The sequence below is a fragment of the Alosa pseudoharengus genome, unplaced genomic scaffold, assembly GCF_046254945.1.
Source record: "Alosa pseudoharengus isolate Yale_2024_CS ecotype anadromous, Long Island Sound unplaced genomic scaffold, YU_APseudo_1.1 YU_APseudo_1.1_scf_24, whole genome shotgun sequence".
NCBI lineage: Eukaryota > Metazoa > Chordata > Actinopteri > Clupeiformes > Clupeidae > Alosa > Alosa pseudoharengus.
Genome location: NW_027468689.1, coordinates 6,346,986 through 6,369,254, shown reverse-complemented (window position 1 = coordinate 6,369,254; position 22,269 = coordinate 6,346,986). Strand labels below are relative to the sequence as shown.

Below are 22,269 nucleotides of genomic sequence, written 5' to 3'. Positions count from 1 at the left end.
CAGGCGTCCAGTGACACTCACATTTTCTTGGCTTCCTCGAACTTCTGGATGAGCTTCCGCAGGCCGCTGTTCTTGAAGCCCTGGCAGTGGGCCGCGGGAGCGCCGATGGTCACCACGTCATACGTGTGGTCTGTAGGGAGGACAGGGACAGTGCTCCAGTTTAGATAGAGTAGAGTAGAGTAGCAGGCACGCACACACGCCACCACACCACACACTCACACACACCACACACACACTACTCACACACAACATCACTAACTCTCACACACACACACAACATACACACAGACACTTCACACACACTCTCACACACACTCCTCTCTCACTCTCTTCTCTCTCCACTCACACACCGCCTCACACTCACTTCTCACTCCTCACATCACTCTCTCACTCTCGTCTCTCTCTCTCTCTCTCTCTCTCTCTCTCTCTCTCTCTCTCTCTCTCTCTCTCTCTCTCTCTCTCTCTCTCTCTCTCTCTCTCTCTCTCTCTCTCTCTCTCTCTCTCTCTCACACACACACACACACACACACACACTCTCACACACACACACACACACACACTCACACACACACTCTCTCTCTCTCTCTCTCTCTCTCTCTCTCTCTCTCTCTCTCACACACAACACACACACTCTCACACACACACACACACACTCTCACACACACACTCTCTCTCTCTCTCTCTATCACTCTATCTCTCACATACACACTCTCTCTCACACACACACACTCTCTCACACACACACACACACACACACACACAAATATAGGTCATGGTTTCTTGAGGGGAGTTGGGAGAATGGAGAGGAGAGCGGAGCAGCAGTCCTAATATGGAGCCCTGAGCCTCGTGGCTCTCTGCCAGAAACACCATTCTCACTTTTTACAGACGCAGGGACAGAGGACTACATGAAACTGTTCAGCCTGAAGCAATGTCTCACACACTCTCACACACACACACACACACACACCCTTCTCAAACATCCATATACACACTTCTGCTTCGACTGGTTCTACCCTGCTTTTGAGATTAATTCACTGATATTAGTGTTGCTAAGACATCAAGTTTAAACTACTGGCAATACGTCATACTGTGAAGTGTGAATGTACAGCTTGTGTACACACACACGTACACACACACACCAAACCAAAAGAAATGGACTTTTAAAAAACCCTCAGTGAAAAGAAGAAGAGAACAATGTCTGTGGCATTCAGAAAAGAAATGAAGCAGTGGCCCATTAAGGACACTCCTGTTCAACTTCCCCATTCAACTTAGCGGCGAGTTAGCGGCTACTACACCACACACCACCCTCCACTGGAAGACCCGGGCTACGTCAGGTCCTCAACTGAAGAGCTCTACACACCGCTATCACGTCTGGTGTAGCCAGTTCCACTGCCTACAGTAGAAGCTGTTTGTTGAAGCAGACGCTCCATAAACGGAACGCTTCAGTTACATGCCCGGCGTAGCCTCCCCGTAGGTCTCCGCCATCGACCACACATCCTCTCCGACCCTCTGTCCACTCGGAGCCCACCCACCACTTAAGCTCATTAAAGAGGACACACATCTGATACAGGTCCTTTTTTACCAGCTGTGGAAAATGGAGAGATACAGAGATGTGTTTGTGTGTGTGTATGGAAGAGTAATGGTCCTCCTAAAACCTTGTTTATATGTTGCCTTTCATCTCCTAACCTCAATTAAACAACAAGAACCCAGTATGAGGAGTTAACTTTAAATCACAAGAGCCCATCCACTTCCACCTGGGTCAGGAGGGCATGGGTCACCGCATAAGCAGCAGTGCAGAGAGCATATAATACAAAAGAGAGAGAAGAGAGAGAGAGAGAGAGAGAGAGAGAGAGAGAAGAGAGAGTGAGAGAAGAGCAAAGAGAGAGAGAGAAGAGAGAGAAGAGGGAGAGAGAGAGAAGAGAGAGCGAGAGAGAGAGATGCAGAAAGAGGACAATCTTACCAAAGCCAGAGTCGTCCTGCACTCTCATTCGCTGGACATGGAGATTAGTGGGCATGAACTCTAGCTTCCTCTCTGCCTTCAGGTTACTGGCCTTGAACGAAGGACCTAGAACACATAAGAAGTGTACAGTATTTATTAATATTATTTTATGTTATGTCAACCATTACAAGTGCCAGTCTCTCCAGAGAAACTCGTGGCAATTGGGAATTGAAGCCACAACTTTTATGGCTCTTTAATCACTACATATCACCGCCCAACATGGCAACGGTCAACTCTTAAATGCAACTCTTTCTTGGAATGAAGCAAGGCACTGAGAGGCCTGCCATTGTCCAGTGCAATTATATTAGCAAACATAGACATCTTTCAGTGTCCTTGGAGCTTATTAGCCAGGTTAGCGGTCATTTCAGGCAAACTGCCACAGTTAACTGGTGTTGCCAAAGGGCACTGTTAGCATTAGGCTAGTTAATGTGGCTGCTTCGCACCTTTGTAGTTGTGTAGGTTGTTGAGAGTGTCCTGGTAGGTGTTAGCATTAGGCTAGTCAATGTGGCTGCTTCGTACTTTTGTAGTTGTGTAGGTTGTTGAGAGTGTCCTGGTAGGTGTTAGCATTAGGCTAGTTAATGTGGCTGCTTCGCACCTTTGTAGTTGTGTAGGTTGTTGAGAGTGTCCTGGTAGGTGTTAGCATTAGGCTAGTTAATGTGGCTGCTTCGTACCTTTGTAGTTGTGTAGGTTGTTGAGAGTGTCCTGGTAGGTGAGAATGATGGTCTGATATTGGGTGACTATTTGCCTCCGAAGGCTCTCCCAGCAGGGCGACAGCTCTCCTAATTCTTCAAGCTCACACACTCTGAGGACACAGACACATAAACATTATGAAATTCATCCAGATATTCAAATATGTGCATTCTGTAGTCTGTAACCTTCTTATGAGACACATAAAGGAACATCTCGTTGATTAAGTAATCAAGAATATTTGACGATACCTTGTCAAACTCAACGCAGAACACCAAGAATCGAAAAGATAAAGATTTAATTTAGCAGAATGTGAGAGCACTTTCTCTCACTTCACAGGTATGTGCTGGCCAGTCTGCACGGGTCCTGACACATGTGCACAGGACAGGTGGATGCTAAAGCTAGACTCTCACCTGGCAGTGTCCTCTTCCAGCAGGAGTTTGACGAACTGGCGAGGGACGTTCAGAGACAGCACGCTCTCGGCCATCTGCTCCAGGATACGCAGGTTGTTTCCGTCCGTGGTGGGGAATCGATACATGCGGGACATGGTGCCTCCAAACACTGACGACCAAAAACAGCACATGAACATGTCATCTAGGTATTGGTGACAGTCCCTTTACACATATCAGCTCTAGTGGAGACTATTCATATTATACATGGTTATAACTTGGTATATGTCTGGTGGCGTTTTTTAATGGTAGCTTTAGCTGTTAAGTTAGGTTTGAGAAATCGAACATGAAACCCTGCTCTAACACATACTGAAAACATGTCACAATGCTTCCAAAATGATCACATGAGGCAAGACTATCTAAAAGTATAATTTTATTGAACAGACGTAGGGTTTTTCTTGTCTACTTTATGAATAGTTTGTCTCTGCGACCACCCTGGTGACCCTGGTGTAGTGGGATAATGAGGAGTTTTGCATAAGATTGTATAGCATTGTGCTGCAGATAGGGACTCCTGGTGAAGGCACAGAAGGGAGGGTGTGTGTGTTTGTGTGTGTGTGTGTGTGTGTGTGTGTGTGTTTGTTTGTTTGTTTTGCTCTAAGCGATGTTACACAGTTTCTAAGCTAAAACATTTTTTTGTCACATACAACAAACATCTCTTCACCATCCGCTAGTTACCTGTTACCCTGAATACAATGTAAAAAACGCGATCTCTGTGGACAGCCCAGGCTCCAAAAACGGCAACAAAAACAACTTGGTCCAGCCTGGACCATCAAAGATAAAAAAAACTGTTCCAGCCAATCACCGACGAGATGCGCGTTCAAGACCGTTTGAGTTGCATGGGAGGGAGGGGCGAGCTAGCTCTCTGTTTTGTTTGAACGTCAACAGAAGTGACGTTACCCAACATCGCTTAGAGCTTAGCACCACCATCACTGCCCACAGCTTCACTTTCCCAAAAGAAAGATAGAAGAAACAGAAGCTTTACCTGATCGCAGGAATGTGTCTTTGCACAAGGATGCATACTTGGATCTGACTCCCAAGGACTCTGTCAAGCTCTCATCAACAGGGAGAACCGTCTATGTCAACAACAAAATACAACACAAATCCACATGAGCACATATTGCGGTCTTCACTCATAGCAGTGTTCAGTGCCCTGTCATACGGACAACTTCTCTCTCTTCTCTCTACTTAGTCATAGAGAGAACACCTCCCTCTACCTCACTAACATATTCTTCACTAAGGTGTTGAGAGGGACAGAGTGTACAGTAATTAAGGGCCTCTGGTGAAAGCACAGCGTGATCTTTCCTTTCTAATACACTTGACGGTGGGGGAGGCTCACCCTGCCGTTTATGGTGTCTGGTAACCGTGAGACGGGCGTCCTTTGGTCTCTCCTCTCCTCCATCTGCGGGGCCACCAAGCTAATGCTGCCCACGCGCTCGTTCTCCGCTGACCTGAGAACAGCCAGTGCAGTGCCGACACAGGCCATAATTAAAATGAGCAAAGGTCATCTGAATTACAATCTGAATCATTGCACAACAACTTCACAGAGAACTCACAGAGTACAGATCATGGAAATGTTTATCGGTAAAAAAAAATGGATAAACATGATCACATTATCCACAAAAAAAATCCATAAATGATGCTCAGCTATTGAGAGTTAGAGAGCAGCTGTTTTATCTTAGAGAGAGAAAGAGAGAGAGACAGAGAGAGAGAGAGAGAGAGAGAGAGAGAGAGAGAGAGAGAGAGAAAGACAGACAGACAGAGAGAGACAGACAGACAGGCAGAGAGAGAGAGAAAGAAAGAAAGAAAGAAAGAGAGAAAGAAAGAGAGAGAGAATACCCAGTTGTTGTACCTTAGCGTCAGGTGTAATCTGTGCTCCTTATCCTGAAGGAGCTCTTTAACAGTGAACAGTGCTGAGCCCAATAAATACATCTGTGTCAGTGAGAGATAGGAGGAGAGGAGAGGGAAGGGAAGGGGAAGAAAACGAGTTACTAATTAAATAAATACACTCACAAGGAAGTACAAGGCTCCTGTGCAATGACACAGACAACATTTTACAGTTATGAATATTGTCAAATAGTGTTAGAGATTTTATTGCCTGAAGCATTCTGCACAATTCTTAACAGCAGTTGTTATGAATATTGTCAACACTGGCAATAAAATCTCCTTATGACATTTTAAAGTGAGTCTCAGTGTACATAGAGGTTACACATCTGCATTACAAAACCATCATCTTACACATTTCCATTTATTCATTTATCAGAAGCTTTTATCCAAAGCCAATAACACAAATGAGGAATAACATTCAAGGTACAATACAGAGGAGAGCTTAGATAACAACTAATGCTACATCAAGGCAAGGCGAGGCCAGTCAGTTTTATTTGCATAGCGCATTTCGTACCAAGGGAGTTCAATGTGCTGTCAATGTGTGTCATCAGTAGAAATCAGAAAACAACAGCTAATCACAACAATATAGTACAGTTAAAGTAAAATATTAAAATAAAAACAGTAAAAGTAATAAGGTGATAATAATAAAAAAAAGATTAAAGAATAAATAACATCAATCAATATCTGTCACAGGCTAAAACAAATGAGGGGATTCTGACCGTGCCCTGAGAGCGGTCCTTCACGTCGTACACAGACAGCTTAACCTGCGTCTGCTGAGTGATGTGGGAGTCTTGGAAGAAGGCAATACTGCTCAAGAACATCGGGTTACTGGTGCCCTGCGAAGGGAAGACACGGAGGAGACATTAGGGTGGGGAAGAGACAGAGGAGACATTAAGGTGGGGCCACCACACAACAGGAGCACGCCAGCTTTTTGAGAAATTAGCCGACTTGCCATCTACTCCAGAAAAAAAGGAGTGCAGGGTTTCCCGCAGCACTTTGCGGTCAAGGCGGCCGCCTTGGCAAAACAAGCCTGCCGCCTTAACTACTGTACGTCGTCAAAAAAACCAAAAAAAAAACGTGTTACTTTATCCTGTTTTCTCCCTTTCATTCCAAACCGTGACCAACGCCAATCTCCCGTCTCCGCAGAACGCATTAAAAAATAAGAAGAAACGTGTCATGAATCGAAAAATAATCCGATTTTATAATCTTTACATATGTGATATGCCTTCGAATCAGAGCTAGTGAGCGGAGCTGAGCAGTGCAAATACCTCTCCTCGCTCCTCGTTCTCAAGAATCAGTCAAATCGCGAACAGCCACAGCTCTGTTAAATTGTCAGGTGTGATGAAATACGTTCATATTCCACTTTTTATGTCATAAACGTTGCAGGCCTATGGAAAGGTTTAGTGGTAGGGTTGTCCAATGATCAAGTTGTTGCTTCAATTTGTGTTTTAATTTATGCAACGCACCGATGCTGGGTTCATCAGTTTAAAATATTTAGCCGACTGCGTGATTTGTCATTTTCGTTCTTTTGGCAATTAATCCCGACCGATCCCTTTAGTTAACGTTGCCAAGCTTGTTTGTTGTTGCAGTATCAGTGTTGCAGTCTTTTAAAATAAATGGAACGGAACAGAGCGGCCACTCCGGCCTCTAAATTAAAAAGCGCTCCGCGCTCAAATTCCATCCATATTACACAAAACTATAAAATGATCTAAACTTCATTCACTCTCGGTGTATAGATCAGGACAGACTTGCGGAACAGGCTGCAGGTCAACAGTCTGACAGGCTCCATGAAGATAAGCATTAATGGTCCAATAGTAAAACAGTGCAATTACCAAAGGGCCCTTGAAATGATCTTTTTAAAGCCAAGGAGGATGGCTTGTAACAATGCTAGTTGTCAGCTCTGCCATAAGTAGGGACTGATCACATTTGCACATTTTGTTGTTTTGCACTTTCTTTTGCACTTGTTCTATAGCTTGTAATAGTCTTTGTTAAAATTGCACAAATTACACAAATATTTTGAAATATTTGTATACTATTTTGAGAAGCTGGTTATTTATTTATAATGTAGTGTTTAATAAATAATTGTTAAATATGCAGAGTCTGTAGTGTATCGCACAAACAAGACGGCAACACCCACCACCCACACCCCCCCACCGACGGCAACCGATACAAGAACCCCTCCCCCCCGCTCGGATGGCAACCGATACACCAGAACCCCCCGCACGCTCGGATGGCAACCGATACCAGACAATCCCCCCCCCGGGACCTACGACCTACCACCTTGACTAACACATTTCCTGCGGGAAACCCTGGAGTGGATGTGTCCTGTTATCTAACTCTGGGGTAGACGGGAAGCCTGTTTTTTTAGTCACTGGAGGCTGTTCAAGAGCCTTATGAGGCATTGGAGGAAAACCAAGGTCATTGTCTTGAGGGAAATGTTACAAGGCGTTAATCTGTCCGTGAGACAATAACTATATACTATAACAATAACAATAACTAGAACTGGTACCATCTTCCGATCAATTTTTAGGATGCATACCGCTAGTTTTGTGACCGACAGACACCCGCTGTTTTCTAAAATTAGCCACCTAAGCTTTTGAGATGTTTTTGACGCTTTTGTCCAAGGCGACTTACAATGACATTATAAGTTATTGTAACGAAAATAGATACACCATAAGACAAACCACTGACCGAGAAATTAACAGGGGAGGGTGCAACGAAACAAATTGGCTACATATAGAGCCAATCAGATTGTTGGAAAAGGCATAAATGATGTGTCTAACCTGAATGTTCTGTTGATTACAACCTTTACTACTGCGCAGTCTTGGGCTTTAAACCTGAAGAATTGTCTTGAACTTTGAACCATTGCTTATGCCGTTAATGTCCAACTTAAAAAATGACCACAGCTATTCTGGTCTGTTTTTCATGTCTGTTTGACCATTGTATGTGGAATTATGAGTCTCTCCCCATTCATCTAGATAAGAGCCTGATCTGGTCTGCCTAAAATAGCTGGAGGCTCTGGCAGAGATGGCAGCGGAGAGGCAAGAGTTGCCTATGAGGGCTTTGGCACTGTGGAGTCAGAGCACCCAGTGAAAATGCCGAAATTCTGCCACAGAATGGCATTGCCAAGCCAACTATATTTTCAAAATGTGTCAGCATGCCAGCAAGTTTTATTTAATTTCTTTGTCTTTTAGTAATGTTTTTTTGTCTTTGTTAGTAATGTTTTTACTAATACTTTTTCTTTTCTTTTCAGCAGTTAAATTGCTAGTTTTTGACCAATACTCTATACTGCTGCTTGAACCAGGAGATAGTGTGTGGTGTTGATAGAGTTGGCAGCATGTTGAGAGGATTAAGGTTAGCAGAGTGAGCTAGCTCACCTCGATGATCTCGGTCTGAGTGTGTTGGGAGGATTACGGTTAGCAGAGCGAGCTAGCTCACCTCTATGATCTCTGTCTGAGCGTGTTGGGAGGATAAAAGGGGTGGTTTAGGATTTTGGACATAGAACCTCATTTTCAAGTCCTTCTAGTTGCAGAGTTTGCAGGTGCTAAGCTAGCGCAAGTCATCAGTATGTGTTAGCCTGCCACTAAAAACACAGTACACCCGAGGCAAATAAATTATAACGCCAGACTATCGATGTAAATGTCTGTGTTGATAGTTTTATTTCTAACATTATTCTATCCTTGCATTTCAATGATCGCATCACATTTTGAGGGACTAGTTTCTTGGCAGCGGCGGAATTATACTTGCTCCGGTTAGTAGTACCAGAGACTTTCTAATGAGGAGACACACCACTCAAAAAATACTCCATAGAAATGCATGGGGCTAGTTTGTCATGTCAATATGGCCGTTGTCTACACATATCCCACCCCTTCCTTGGCAAAACGTTGACATGTGAATACATTGAGCCAATCATATGGTTTGTTGTGAAGACATCGTGCCAATCATGTGTTGTGATCTCGCCGCTGGAGCAAGATTGGTGTCGTGAAGCCTTGCGCACGCGCAGTTCGACCCAAAGACTGTGCCCGATGAGTGCCCAAAAAATGTTGGTATATGGCCGCCCAGTGGAGGGACTTGCTTAAAAGGACTTTGGTAGTACTGCGCCAAAAAGTAAACAGAGAAGCGCACTCCAATGGAGATACCTTGTAGTAGCTTTGGTAATATCAGTCCGCGCTGCTTTGCTTAAATACCTACTACCAACTTCAGAGAACAAAGTATAACTATTGCAACGCGATGGGAGTTGTATTTCTTACACTATTCTATCAACACAGACATTTACATCGATTGTCTGGAATTTGCCTCGGGTGTATTTTGCAGTGGGTAAGACTGTTTTTAGTGGCAGGCTAACACATACCGATGACCTGCGCTAGCCTAGCACCTGCGAACTCTGCAATTAGAAGGACTGGATGAAACGTGTTGAAACGTGTTGAAACTGATAAATATCACACTTGCTAACTTGGAAATGAGGTTCTATGTCCAAAATCCTGAACCACTCCTTTAAGGTTGGCTGAGCGAGCTAGCCCACCTCTATGATCTATGTCTGAGCGTGTTTGAAGGATTAAGGTTAGCAGAGTGAGCTAACTCACCTCGATAATCTCTGTCTGAGCGTGTTTGGTCCAGAAGGCCTGAGGCGGTGTGGTGCAACTCACGGCCACAAAGGTGTTGGGCTTGCGGTCAAGAGATGGTGTGATGAGCTCACCGCAGGCTATTAGAACACACACACACACACAGAAAGAAAAACCCTTTTACCACCAGAAAAGCAAATGTATGGTTGCTAACAAATGTATGGTTGCTAAAATGCTTAGATCCCCCCCCCATTAATTGCTTCAACTAAACACCAGCATCTTTAAATGCTGGATGTGAATCACCTTCGCTTTTGACAGAACTCTACTGCTAGAGAGCATAAGGTACAACAGGGAAACAAGCTCCCACAGATATACAGTATATTCTCCACTTTACTTCTCCTCTGTTCTCTCTCTCCTCAGTGTTCAACAATTCCCCAGCGCTCTCTAACTCACTAACACACATTGGTCACAGAGGGCCCTAGACAACCATGTGTCTCCTCAGATCCACGTGGCGAGGCAACCACTGCAGCACACAGCCACAGGGGAGTTGAGACACATGCTGTTAGTTTCCCATGATTCTCTGCTGCATCTTCCTGGAGGTGCAGCAAGAGAGAGAGGGTGCGCCATGGAAACACACCATGGCAACACACCACTACAACACCCCAGCGTTGCCGACTTACGTCCAGCATCCCAGAGCCCCCACAGATGATGTGTATGTATGGATGTGTGTATAGATTTTCTATACTGTGACGTTTGTGTACCACCATCCACTCACCAAGACTGAACTCGAGCACAGGTTCATCTGGGTCCAAGCCATTTCCTACACACAAAAGAACAAAAACAAGGTGAGGTGACAGTCTGCAACAACAACATCCTGCAGATGACAGCTAGGAACAATGAATTCACTTGTAAAGTTGTGTCAGTGTGTCCCAGTTCTCAGAACAGGAGGAACAGAAAACAAATGTGGGTGTTTTTCTGTGTAACAAAAGGTCCAGAAAAAATCCAGAAAATGCCATATATGACACGAGTCAGAGACAAAGGTGTTTTTGGTTCTCTGTTCATCTGGAGTAAAGCTGACATCTTGTATAGACAGAGAGTAACGCACGATTAAACACTAGTAAAACACTATTAACCAGGTGCTGACCTCCGGGCATAAACTTAAAAAGAAGAAGAAAAATGTGGCACTCTGCCTCCAAATGTATTTTACTGGATAATGGTTCGGCTGTGAGGCCTTCTCCAGATCCCAAAGCAGACGTCTTACCTGCTAGCACGAGCCCCATCATCTCTGATGAGAGGTCAAACGTGCTCGCCCTGTACACTGACCACGGGCGCTGAGGTCGCTGACCTCTCTCTCTTGCAGACATCCTGTTCGGACGGGCACTTCAGGGGTTATCCGATGATAAGGAGGCTCAGGTGACGGTTGCACACACACACACACGCACACACACACACACACACACGACCTCCTGTGTGTGAGCGAGCCGGTGGCTACGCCACACGAGTGTCAGATGGCTCCCTCTGAACCAGGCTGCGAGAAGAGAGCAAAACACAGTGAAACAAAAAGTGAAACTCAAACTGTTTTCAGACACATAGTACAACGAGCTCACGATATCTTCTAGACACTAACCAGGCGGGCTGGACCCTATGTGTGAACAAAATGACAGAATTAGTTTTTCCATAGGAATCAACTGCATCTAATTATTTAATGGTCTTGTTTAACCTGGGGCCTAGAGTTAGCAATTGGCTAGGTTCTTCCCATTTAAACTGTTCTGAGGTGAAGTTGAGGTTGGGATTCTATAGGCTGGTAGACACTAAACGGGAATTTATGTTTCCACATTTATGTTTCATGGTCTCGTTGATGCAGGCAGCTCACTGCGCCGGGATTAGTGTGTGCTTCACCTCACTGTGTGTACACTGTGTGCTGTGTGTGTTTCACTAATTCACGGATTGGGATAAATGCAGAGACCAAATTTCCCTCACGGGATCAAAAGAGTATATATACTTATACTTAGCCTAGTACGTGCTGTCTTACTGAGGCAGAGACTCTGGGAAACAAAGTTCTAAAAGAGTAGGCTTAACGTTCCCCAATGAATTGTTTTGGTTTGAACCAATTTGGCTATTTTGGGTTGTGCCATCACCGAGCAGTGGATAGGATTGAGACTCAGACTCTAACCCAAATGGTAGCCATTTATAATCCGCAGGTGCTTCGTTTATTGTTTATGGAGAGTTTATTCAATTAAGTTGGACTCTCGATGAGCCGTCAGGTCCACAAAAATAGACTGTTCTGACTTTACCCTAGTTACCATTTCTGTGCTATATCACCAGATGTGAAAATGAGAGAGATGGAGAGAGAGAAAGAGATGGAGAGATGGAGAGAGAGAGAGAGAGAGAGAGAAGGGGGGAGTATACCCAAAGGCAGTGTAGAAACAACAGAGCATGCTTTAGACACCTCATTAGTTCAGTTTTGTTTTAATTCTTTGTATTTTTTGTGACGAGGCTGGAAAGCTATGAAAAAAAAGAGCCTAATTTATCTCTGTCGTTATTTATTTAACAACCTTATCTGTAAATTTAGATTCTGAGTCAAGCACCATACTCCGTGTCAATGAGGTATTCTTTCACTCAGGAAGATTAATACAAATCGCTTCAGTTGACCATGTATGAAGTTTTTTTTTAAACTCTGATGAGAAACTAAGCAGACTGATGCCACAAGTGTGCTGCGCTTTCAGAATAAGAACTACCATGTGTACATGTATAAAGAAGAACATTTAAAAAATGGCTTAGACTGACATACATGTAGGCACAAAGCTGTGTGAGCAGTCTAAATATAACAGTACAGCTCTCTCTCTCTCTCTGTGTGTTTGTGTGTGTGTTTTTCACTTTCTTACTAACTGTAATTAACTGTTTTTTAACTGGATAATTAACTGCTTGCTCAAACGTGAGAAGTGAGTTCTGCAGGGAGGGAGCTTAGCTGGCAGTAACTCGTAAGTGTGCACTCTGACCTCTTGCAAAACATGCTTTTAAAACCTCAATGCAACAACCTTGGGCTTGCTGCACAGTAATGCAGACGCACGAGTGCATTGCACACCCACCATACCGGACGCTGTGAGCCACAATGAGAGACTAGCCGTATGTAAAGCCCAGTAGTCTTAAAAAAACAAACCTAGGGGGAACAGCGTAGCGGATACATAAAAAAAAATAAAAAAAATGGGTTCTCGCCCACCACACATCGTCTGAAAACACAAAATCTCCCCCTTGGCCCACTGTAGCCTAGAACTTCCTGGCATAGAGCAAAGAATGTGGTGGACTTGATAGTTTGCATCTTTATTCATTATATCATTATTGTTTTATTATTGCTTTTCCCCTCATCTTCATTGCTTATTTTATTAGGCTATTGATTGAATTGATATTGTTGTTTATTATTACTATTCTCCTTATTATATTTGACCAACATCTGTTCTAATCTGTTCCCTGTTCAATTTTAAATATTATGTTGTTTTGTATTTATGTGTCGCTTTGGACAAAGGCGTCTGCCAAATCCATAACCATAACCATAACCATCTTGACTCACTGACACACCAGCTGATCAATTCACTGCCAGGAGGAGCATTTTGTCCCTGATGTAAAATTCCTTTTGGAGATGAATGATGAAGGGCAGACATGTAAAGACACACAAGGCCACATTAAATGTTGATCACATGCAGGCATCAGTAGAGAACGTGAGGTACTGGGCATGCTCCCCCACAAATGCGCTTTAAAACATGGGAACAGTAAACATGGCATGCAAGCACTTAAACACAACAACTGCAGGCTGATGACGCTCACTGGGACTCTGACTGAGCAAGCACGCGTGTGTGTTTTCATCTGTGAGCACACATGTGTATGTGTGTGTGTGTGTGTGTGTGTGTGTGTGTATGTTTTCATGTGAGAGCATGTGTGTGTGTGACTATGTGTGTGTGTGTGTTTTTTCATGTGAGAGTATGTGTGTGTGTGTGTGTGTGTGTTTTCATGTGAGAGCATGTGTGTGTGCGCGTGTGTGTTTTCATGTAAAAGCATGGGTGGTTTGCCCAGCATGCGCCTGGCAGATTGCTTTCTGCATGGCAAGAGCCGAGCACGTGTCTGTGCCACACAAACACAGAGACACACTCTCTCTCTCTCACTCACCCAAGCCCAGTTCTGAGGAGCCAAATGTTAGAGAAGAACCACTCACTCGGATGACACACACACACACAGACACACACACACACAGTTATGAGGAGCCAAATATTATAGAGAAGAGCCACTCACTACGATCACACACACACACGCACGCACATACACACACACGCAGAAACACACCCCTCTATTTCTAGTCCTCTCACATGCATTGATGGCATTCTGTTTAAATGTGCTACCACTTGTTCCTCCTGCATAGCCCCCCATCTCTCCATCTTTCCCACACTTCAGCTGAAAGTGAACAATATGGTGAGTGACTGAATCGCAGTTGGAGAGTGGGCAGATTTCATGTGGAGAGTGAGTCCATTTTTGCACACGGCTGCTTTGGAGTTTAATGTACTGGTCTTTGGCTGCCCAGCTCTGAACCTCCTTCAGCTCCGCAGAGACCGCAAGCCCACTGAAGAGGAGGCTGAGAACATGCACAGTGCCAGGACCCTGCTGGACAGAACTTTCAACTCAAGACTGAAAAATGAGCAATTATGCCATTTGCGCTTTCAAAACAATAATCAGACGAAATTGAGCAGAGAAAGAGGGATAGAGATAGAGAGAGAGAGAGAGAAACAGATAAGAAAAAAGAAAGAGAGTGTGTCCAATCTGGCAGCCATCAGCTTCAGCACACCAGAGAATGAGGCATCTTCATCTCGCCCCACCAGCTGCCCAGCAATCTGCATCCAACCCAACTAAAGACAGAAGGGTTCAATGCACTGCTACATCATAAACTCCAACCAGTGTTTTCACTAGGTCAGCCTCGAGTATGCTGGTCAGAGGAGTTGTGAATTGTATGAGGCTGTTAGGGAAAGTGCAGGCCTAAGCCAAACTGACAGGCATCGCCCAAGGCAGTCTGGGACCGCACAGCACTCTCGAGTCACTCTGGGACAAGTCACGACGCTGCCAAAAGACATAAACGTTGTTGTTATATGCCACAGAGTCCTCAAGGATCTCTCTGCAACGGCTAATTTCTGCCCCGACTTTGGCATCGGCGAACTGAGAGTGTCCTGATTAGAACGGTCACAATAACAACGTTTTTTGTTGGATGATATATTGTATATATTGAAAATATATTGAAAATATTGTGATAAATGATATTATTGCCATAGGCAATTTATTGCCAAAGTTACTATAACGACATATACAGCGGGGAAAATAAGTATTGAACACGTCAACATTTTTTTCAGTAAGTATAGTTCCAATGAGGCTATTTGCATGAAATTTTCACCAGACATTAGTATTAACTCAGATAATCCACCCATATAAAAAAATCCAAACATTAAAGTCCATAGGTCGAGTTATGTGCAATAACGTGGAATGACACAGGAAAAAAGTATTGAACACGCCTGCTGAAATTTCTTAAATACTTTGTGGAAAAGCCTTTATTCGTAATGACAGCTTCAAGGCATTTCCTGTATGATGAAACTAATCAGTCACAGTATTCTGGTGTGAGTTTGGCCCATTCTTTTAAACAGATAGTCCTTTAATATTGAAGATTTCAGGGGTCCCTCTTGTGAATCCTGATCTTTAGTTAACTTCCAAAACTGTTCAATTGAATTGAAGTCAGGGCCTTGATTTCCTTTCTCTGAAACCAATTGAGAGTTTCCTTTGCTGAATGGTTTGGATCATTGTCCTGCTGGAAGGTCTGGCCATGTCTCATCCTCATCATCCTGGTGGATGTAAAGATTCTCCCAGAACAAAATGACTCCATTCATCATTCCTTCAACTGTATGAAGTCTGCTAGTACCATGAGATGAAAAACAGCCCACACCATGATGCCACCACCTCCAAACCTCACTGTTGGTAGGGTATTTTTAGGGTGATGCACAGTGCCATTTCTCCTCCAAATATGGTGTGTAGTATGACATCCGAAAAGTTACATTTTTAACCAGAATACATTCTCTCAGTATTTCATAGGATTGTTCAAATCTTGTGTAGCAAACTTTCAAGGAGCTTCGACATGTTTTTCTTCAGCAATAGAATCATGCTGGCAAGAGGCCATGGCGGTGGAGTGCATTACCTATGATTTTCTCTGTAACAATTGTACCTGCTGCCTCCAAATGTTTCTGGAGCTTTCTCAGAGTGGTCCTTGGCTCTTGGGCTACTCTTCTGACTATCCTTCTGACTTCCTGGTCAGAAATCATGCAAGGAGATCCTGTGCATGGCCAGTTGATGATGTAGTGATGTTCCTTCCACTTGCAAATAATGGCTCCAATACTGCTTGCTGGATGATTCTGAAGTTTTGAAGTGCATCTGTAACCAGTTCCATTAATATGTTTGGCAACAATAAGGTTGCAAAGATCTTGGGAGAGCTCTTTGCTTTTACCCATCATGAAATGTTTCTTGTGTGACACCTTGCTAACAAAAAACCTTTTTATAGCCCACCAGTATGTACTAACCCAGCTTATATCAATTTGCACAGATAGGAGGGATAATTTCTCTAACTACTTATAGATTCCAGTTTGTTCCTTGCCATTCCTTGCATTTGTGTACTGCTTTTTCTTAGCGTGTTCAATACTTTTTCCCTGTGCCATTCCACTTTTTTACTCATAACACTACTTTTAGACATTAATGTTTGGATTTTTATATATGTGTGGATTACCTAAGTTAATACTAATGTCCGGTGAAAATTTCATGCGAATAGCCTCACTGGAAGTATACTTATTGAAAAAAATGTTGACGTGTTCAATACTTATTTTCCCCGCTGTACATACTATATAGGCTCTCCCCAGGGGTGTGTCTTAAGCCCGCTGCTGTATAACATCTATACACATGACTGCACAGCCACCAACAGTTCAAACACCATCATCAAGTTTGCAGATGACACCGTGGTGCTGGGTCTCATTTCAAATAACAACGAACAGGCCTACCTGAAGGAGGTGGATGACCTAGCACTATGGTGCCAGTCCAATAACCTGGCCCTGAACGTCAGGAAGACTAAGGAAATGGTGGTGGACTTCAGGAAGGTGTCCAGCAACAAACACATCCCAGTTAGCATCAGTGGGGAGCCTGTGGAGAGGGTTTCTAGTTTTAAGTACCTGGGGGTACATCTTACTGAGGACCTCTCCTGGTCACTGCACACTCAACACCTGACAGGGAAGTCCAGGCAGCGGTTGTACTTTCTCCGCCGACTGAGGAAGTTCAAGGTCTCTCCCTCCATCTTGAAGACCTTCTACTCCTCAGCGGTGGAGAGCATTCTCACAGGCTGCATCACTGCCTGGTACGGTAACTGCACAGCACGGGAGGGGGAGGTCCTGCAGAAAGTGGTGCGCTCTGCGGAGCGGACCATAAAAGCCCCCCTCACAAGCCTAAATGACATATATACCATGAGGGTGGGGGCAAGGGCAAAGAAGATCGATCATGCAAGACTCCTCTCACCCCAACTCCAGTCTCTTTTCCCTGCTTAAATCGGGCAGGCGGCTGCGTTGTCTCAAAACAAGGACAGAGAGACTGAGATTGAGTTTTTATCCACAGGCAGTGCGACTACTCAACTCAGCGCATTTTAAATAAGTCTTTCTTCTCCCAAAGACGATATGTTTTTAACTTGCATTTATTTATTTATCTATATATTGCTTTTATTTACTGTGTATATTTTTGCGTTATGTTCTTTTATTTAAATGCAGAGCAAAGGACCCTTTTACATTTCACTACATGTAAAATGTATGTGACAAATAAAAGCACTTGACTTGACTTGACTTGATAATGACACAATAATACCTCTCTCAACCTGCAACTGCAGTTTTTTAATCCCAGCTCAAACACTCTGATTGGGTGATACAGTTTGCGCCACTTAAGAGTAAGAGATGTATGCGTAACAGCAAAAGGATAATACTAAGTTTGGAGACACCAACACACACTACTATAACCATAAGGTTAGGTTAAATTAAAACAAATAGAGGACCAATGACTAAACACAAATGTTGGACGATATCAAGGTTGGCAGAGTTAGCGTTGGTATGGGCATATATTGTATGCTAAGTCGATATTGTAATTATTGTGACAGACCCGGTCCTGATAGGAGTCCTAAGTGCTGATGGAGCTGGAGGGAGATGAGCAGAGTGTGTCTGGCACATCATCAGGTGTGCGTGGCATTCTGTGATGAGGATGAAATTACCTCATCACAGAATAGGCAAAATAGGCAAAAAACACATATTTGTCTATGCAAAAAACACATTTATCTATGCAAGTACACACCGAACCATAGTGTAGCTAGGCGCCTCTGGCTTGCACAGACTATTAATCAAGCCTTAAAGGACAGGTTCGGTATTTTACACTTAAAGCCCTGTTTTCAGATAGTTTATGATTAAATAGAACGTTTAAGATTGAAATTTGGACACATGCTGCTGTCCTGAGAATTTTCGGTTTCTGTGGTAGCGCCCCCCCTCCTCCAGAACGATGCATAGGTGCACTGGAACAATCCTTCCTAAAACGCATTAAACTTTCGTTTACAAAGACGTGAAACTCACCGAGTGGTCAGGGGTGTTCGCTGATATGCTCACACAAAAATCGCTGCAAAAGACGCTTTCCAACAGGTTATTACCATGTTGTAAAACTGTGGAGCTATTTTTCCAAACGCCTCACACCCGTACATTCTTCCGTTGAGAGCTTGAATAATAGACACTCCAGCCCAGTTGGTGGCGATAATGCACCATACACCGTCTTGCCAACAAGCAAACCACTGGCATTTCATTGAATACACAGAAGAAGCAGAAGATCGCTGTCTTGAAGTATTTTGCAACAGACAGCTAAAAATGAGGAGATTTTGTGCAGTTCCGAATTGCGGGAAAATTCGTGGCAAAAAAAGTTGTCAGACTTCCTTTCAACGATCCAGAAAGGCTAAAGTTGTAGCTGGAATTTCTGGGGTTGGATGTGAGCACACCTGTTGAGAATCTGCAGAAAGCTGATCACCGTGTCTGCATTTTACTGAACGTCGCTGGAGGTCAAAAGAAATCGCCCAAAAAGCTATTTCGCCTGAGAAATACAGCGGTTCCCACATTACCTCCTGGGATGACAGAGTTGGAAGAACTTGGGGTAAGAACTTATTTGTTATGTCCATAACCTGTCATGTTCACATCATAAGCCTAACACTAACCCTAGCCTACATGAATAATTTGGCTACATGATTTTGTACGTTTACAATTTTTTTGGCTGTGGAACTTTCATGATGAAAACGTAATGATTCACGTAGGCTATCATTCACATTGTGCAAGTTCCAAGACATTTTAGCATTAGCCATGGTTGGACGTGACAATAATTTGGATAGCGTAGTAGCCTACGATACCGCGACTGCATAAGACTACAGAAAGAAAACAAACAACCCCATATCCGTTTCCGGCAGCGGAGTAATACCGTACCTCACAGCACATCCAATACAAGTCAATGGAGTTGGACAAAAACTACGATAAAACCTGTTGGAAAGAATCTTTTGCAGCGATTTTTGTGTGAGCATATCAGTGAACACCCCTGACCACTCGGTGAGTTTCACGTCTTTGTAAACGAAAGTTTAATGCGTTTTAGGAAGGATTGTTCCAGTGCACCTATGCATCGTTCTGGAGGAGGGGGGGCGCTACCACAGAAACCGAAAATTCTCAGGACAGCAGCATGTGTCCAAATTTCAATCTTAAACGTTCTATTTAATCATAAACTATCTGAAAACAGGGCTTTAAGTGTAAAATACCGAACCTGTCCTTTAAGGGTCATTCACACCAAGAACGATAACCCTTTAGGCGAATGAGGTGATCACTCAAAACAAAACACTCAAAACGTCACCCCCTGACCCTATATGGGGGGGACCGCCCAGTTGTTGTAGTTGACAGACAAAACTTGAACATTAATATTTGATAAAACAATAACATAGACGTATGTGCTAACAGTAAAGCATGTAATAGGTTATCTTTCTGCTCCCTGGGGGCACAAACACGTCCAAGCATGACTGACAGACAGACAAACTAACAAACAGAGGGGAAAACAAACAACAACAAAACAGAACATCCTTGGCACAGATAAGAAAAACAGCTTGAAGTGTAGGCCTATAATTTGTAATGTAATACTACTTAGCCTAATGTTTATGCACAGAGTACTCCAGACGTTATAAGATTAGGCCTGTACACAAAAGCTGCTTTCTTCATGGTGAAGGGAAGTGGGCTGACCAAATCACACTGTAAGAAGTTTACTCGTCTAATACCATATTTTAACAGGAAACCCTGAAAGGATGACATGATGTGATCTCACAAAAACAGCAAAGTGAGGTGATGTGATTATGATAGACTAGGAGGATTTTTTTAGAACATAGAGGCTTTTCCCTGGATGCTCCAATGTCGTTTCAACTGACAACAACCAAATCAAACAGCGCAAATAGCACAACCAAATCCATAGAAATGTTATTACCTGCCATGCAACCCTACAATCCCATTCAGCTTTGGCATGTCTGAACAGGAGACAGCAAGAAGGGAGCACAGCTATTTCCATCAGTTCCATTACGTTAAACTGGAACTCCTTCTCTTTATCCCAGTTCTCTGTGGACTCAGGCTTAGCACAGAGAACAATGAGCAGTGCCAGATATAGGATAGGCCTTGCTTCTGAAGGCCCTTTAAGGCTTCATACTCACATGAACTGGGACACAAGGACAGGGTTAGCTTTCCCTGCTAAACCCCAGCGGGACGCTGACACAGTTCTGCACACGCACCCTCGTGCAAACAGAGCTCGTTTTCAGGCTGGCTGGCCTTGCCTCCACATAAGGGTAGCCTAGCTAGCGCACCCCAGAACTAACTGATGCAACGTCTGACGCAATCCTTTTAGTGAGGAGAGACCACTGACTGTCTAAGTCACTGGGTGAGACACTGAGGGGTTTTGAGTCTTTACCAAAAGGCATATCTAGCACACGCGCTGGTTTCACTTCTTTTTAAAACTATGCTTTACATATATATATAGATATAGCCTTCATGCATGGAGGGGGAATTTAGTGAAATGAGGATCTTGTGGGTTTATCCACTGCCTGAACACAAGCAAGTTTATCTTTGTCTGGAGTCGTGCAGAGACAAATCAAATCAGATAAATCCAGATTGTCCAGTTGCAGTTGTATCACATTTTGATAAATGCAGCATTGCATTGAAAACCTACAGCAAACAGAAGAGATTGATAGTTCCATCCTTTTAAAATCTCTTGTTTATTACATAAAACCACAACACAGACAGCTCCTGCTTTCTCTTGTTCTGCTTCACTACTGCACTACTCTTCGGTGGGTTGTAGAGTGTCTGTTTTTAAAGGGCAAGTGAAAAAGGCAGGCATGTGCTTGAAGTCGTCATTTTGTCCTAAACACTCGCCATGGAAGAGGAGGAGGACAAAGGGCCCGTGGACCCTGGTTGACCATAAAAGGATAAAAACCAAGTTCTGTCTCGGCCTCGGACGGGCAGCTAGCAACGTTTGAAACTTCACTTGAGCCACCGGACCGTTTCTCAGCCTCGCTCACACACAGCGGGAGGGTGCGTAACCATGGCACCCAGCACCCTCAGATTTGACACTGACGCGCTCATCAAACGCGTGACACCCACACGGCAACAGCCGGAGCAGCATCAGGATTCTCCGCGTTTCCATCATGCGTCCCACGGCCGTCTCTCTCTACCTACGTGGAGCTTTTTATGGCAACAGGTTTCGCTTGAACAAATCCAACACTCCAACTAAGCTGAACTGCAGCTTACACACAGTGATGACAGATTAGGCCGCTACATGATTTTATCTTTGGAAAACTGCCAGCCAGTCAAAGTCACCTTCTGCAGTCAGCTGTGGGTCTCAGCTACTTTTCCTTGCTCACCCAACTCACAAGAACAACGCCTTAATTTGACGTCTGGAACGCAGTCAGAATGTGTCCCAAGATGCATACAGAAGGTGCTTTGGACACATGGTAATTTTGCAACGCTTCTCAACTGTTTGCAGATGAGCATTCATAAACAGCATTAGATGTAAAGTATATATATATATATATATATATATATAACATTTATATGTTCAGCGAAAACATTTATTTAAGTTATAACAGCTCTCCTAATATGTAGCCACAGAGAAAACCATATTTGCCAAATCAGGCTCATTATCTGCAAACCAAAGATGAGGTGAGGATTTTTTAACAGCCAACTTTGTGGCCAGAATGAGAGACAGTGATGTCACAGACTGGAAACTGTCCCACATTACACAACCACAGAGTAACCAAACAAGCAGTACACAAAGATTTGGTAACTCGTTTCTACCAAACAAACGGTACACAAAGATTTGTTAACTTGTTTCTACTCAACATCCTGCCGATTTCCTTTGATGGGGTAAGTGACTGGAAAGACGGAAATTATTACACAAAAACATCTTCTAATGAGGATTAGTCTATAAACTAAACAAGACATTACTCCATTACAGTGATGCATGTTACAAGTGGCTATGACCTTTGACACTTACGTTACATATAACCCCTTAATCATCAATTATAAACCCTTAAAACACA

The 22,269-nt window shown here is 43.6% G+C and overlaps 1 protein-coding gene across 1 annotated transcript in view; it reads right to left on the bottom strand.

The window, feature by feature from the left end:
• Positions 1 to 6: 6 nt before the first annotated feature.
• Positions 7 to 22,269, bottom strand: part of LOC143142200 (inositol polyphosphate-4-phosphatase type I A-like) — a 28,865-nt gene continuing 6,602 nt past the window's right edge. Inside the window, exons 2-12 of the mRNA XM_076302951.1 lie at positions 10,843 to 11,109; positions 10,357 to 10,401; positions 9,603 to 9,721; positions 5,739 to 5,855; positions 4,985 to 5,064; positions 4,472 to 4,583; positions 4,118 to 4,208; positions 3,100 to 3,247; positions 2,671 to 2,801; positions 1,961 to 2,065; positions 7 to 130 (exon numbers count right to left, since the gene is read on the bottom strand). Coding sequence (XP_076159066.1) covers positions 18 to 130; positions 1,961 to 2,065; positions 2,671 to 2,801; positions 3,100 to 3,247; positions 4,118 to 4,208; positions 4,472 to 4,583; positions 4,985 to 5,064; positions 5,739 to 5,855; positions 9,603 to 9,721; positions 10,357 to 10,401; positions 10,843 to 10,945 — 1,164 coding nt within the window. The 5' untranslated portion in view covers positions 10,946 to 11,109 and the 3' untranslated portion in view covers positions 7 to 17. The remainder of the gene's footprint in view (positions 131 to 1,960; positions 2,066 to 2,670; positions 2,802 to 3,099; positions 3,248 to 4,117; positions 4,209 to 4,471; positions 4,584 to 4,984; positions 5,065 to 5,738; positions 5,856 to 9,602; positions 9,722 to 10,356; positions 10,402 to 10,842; positions 11,110 to 22,269) is intronic.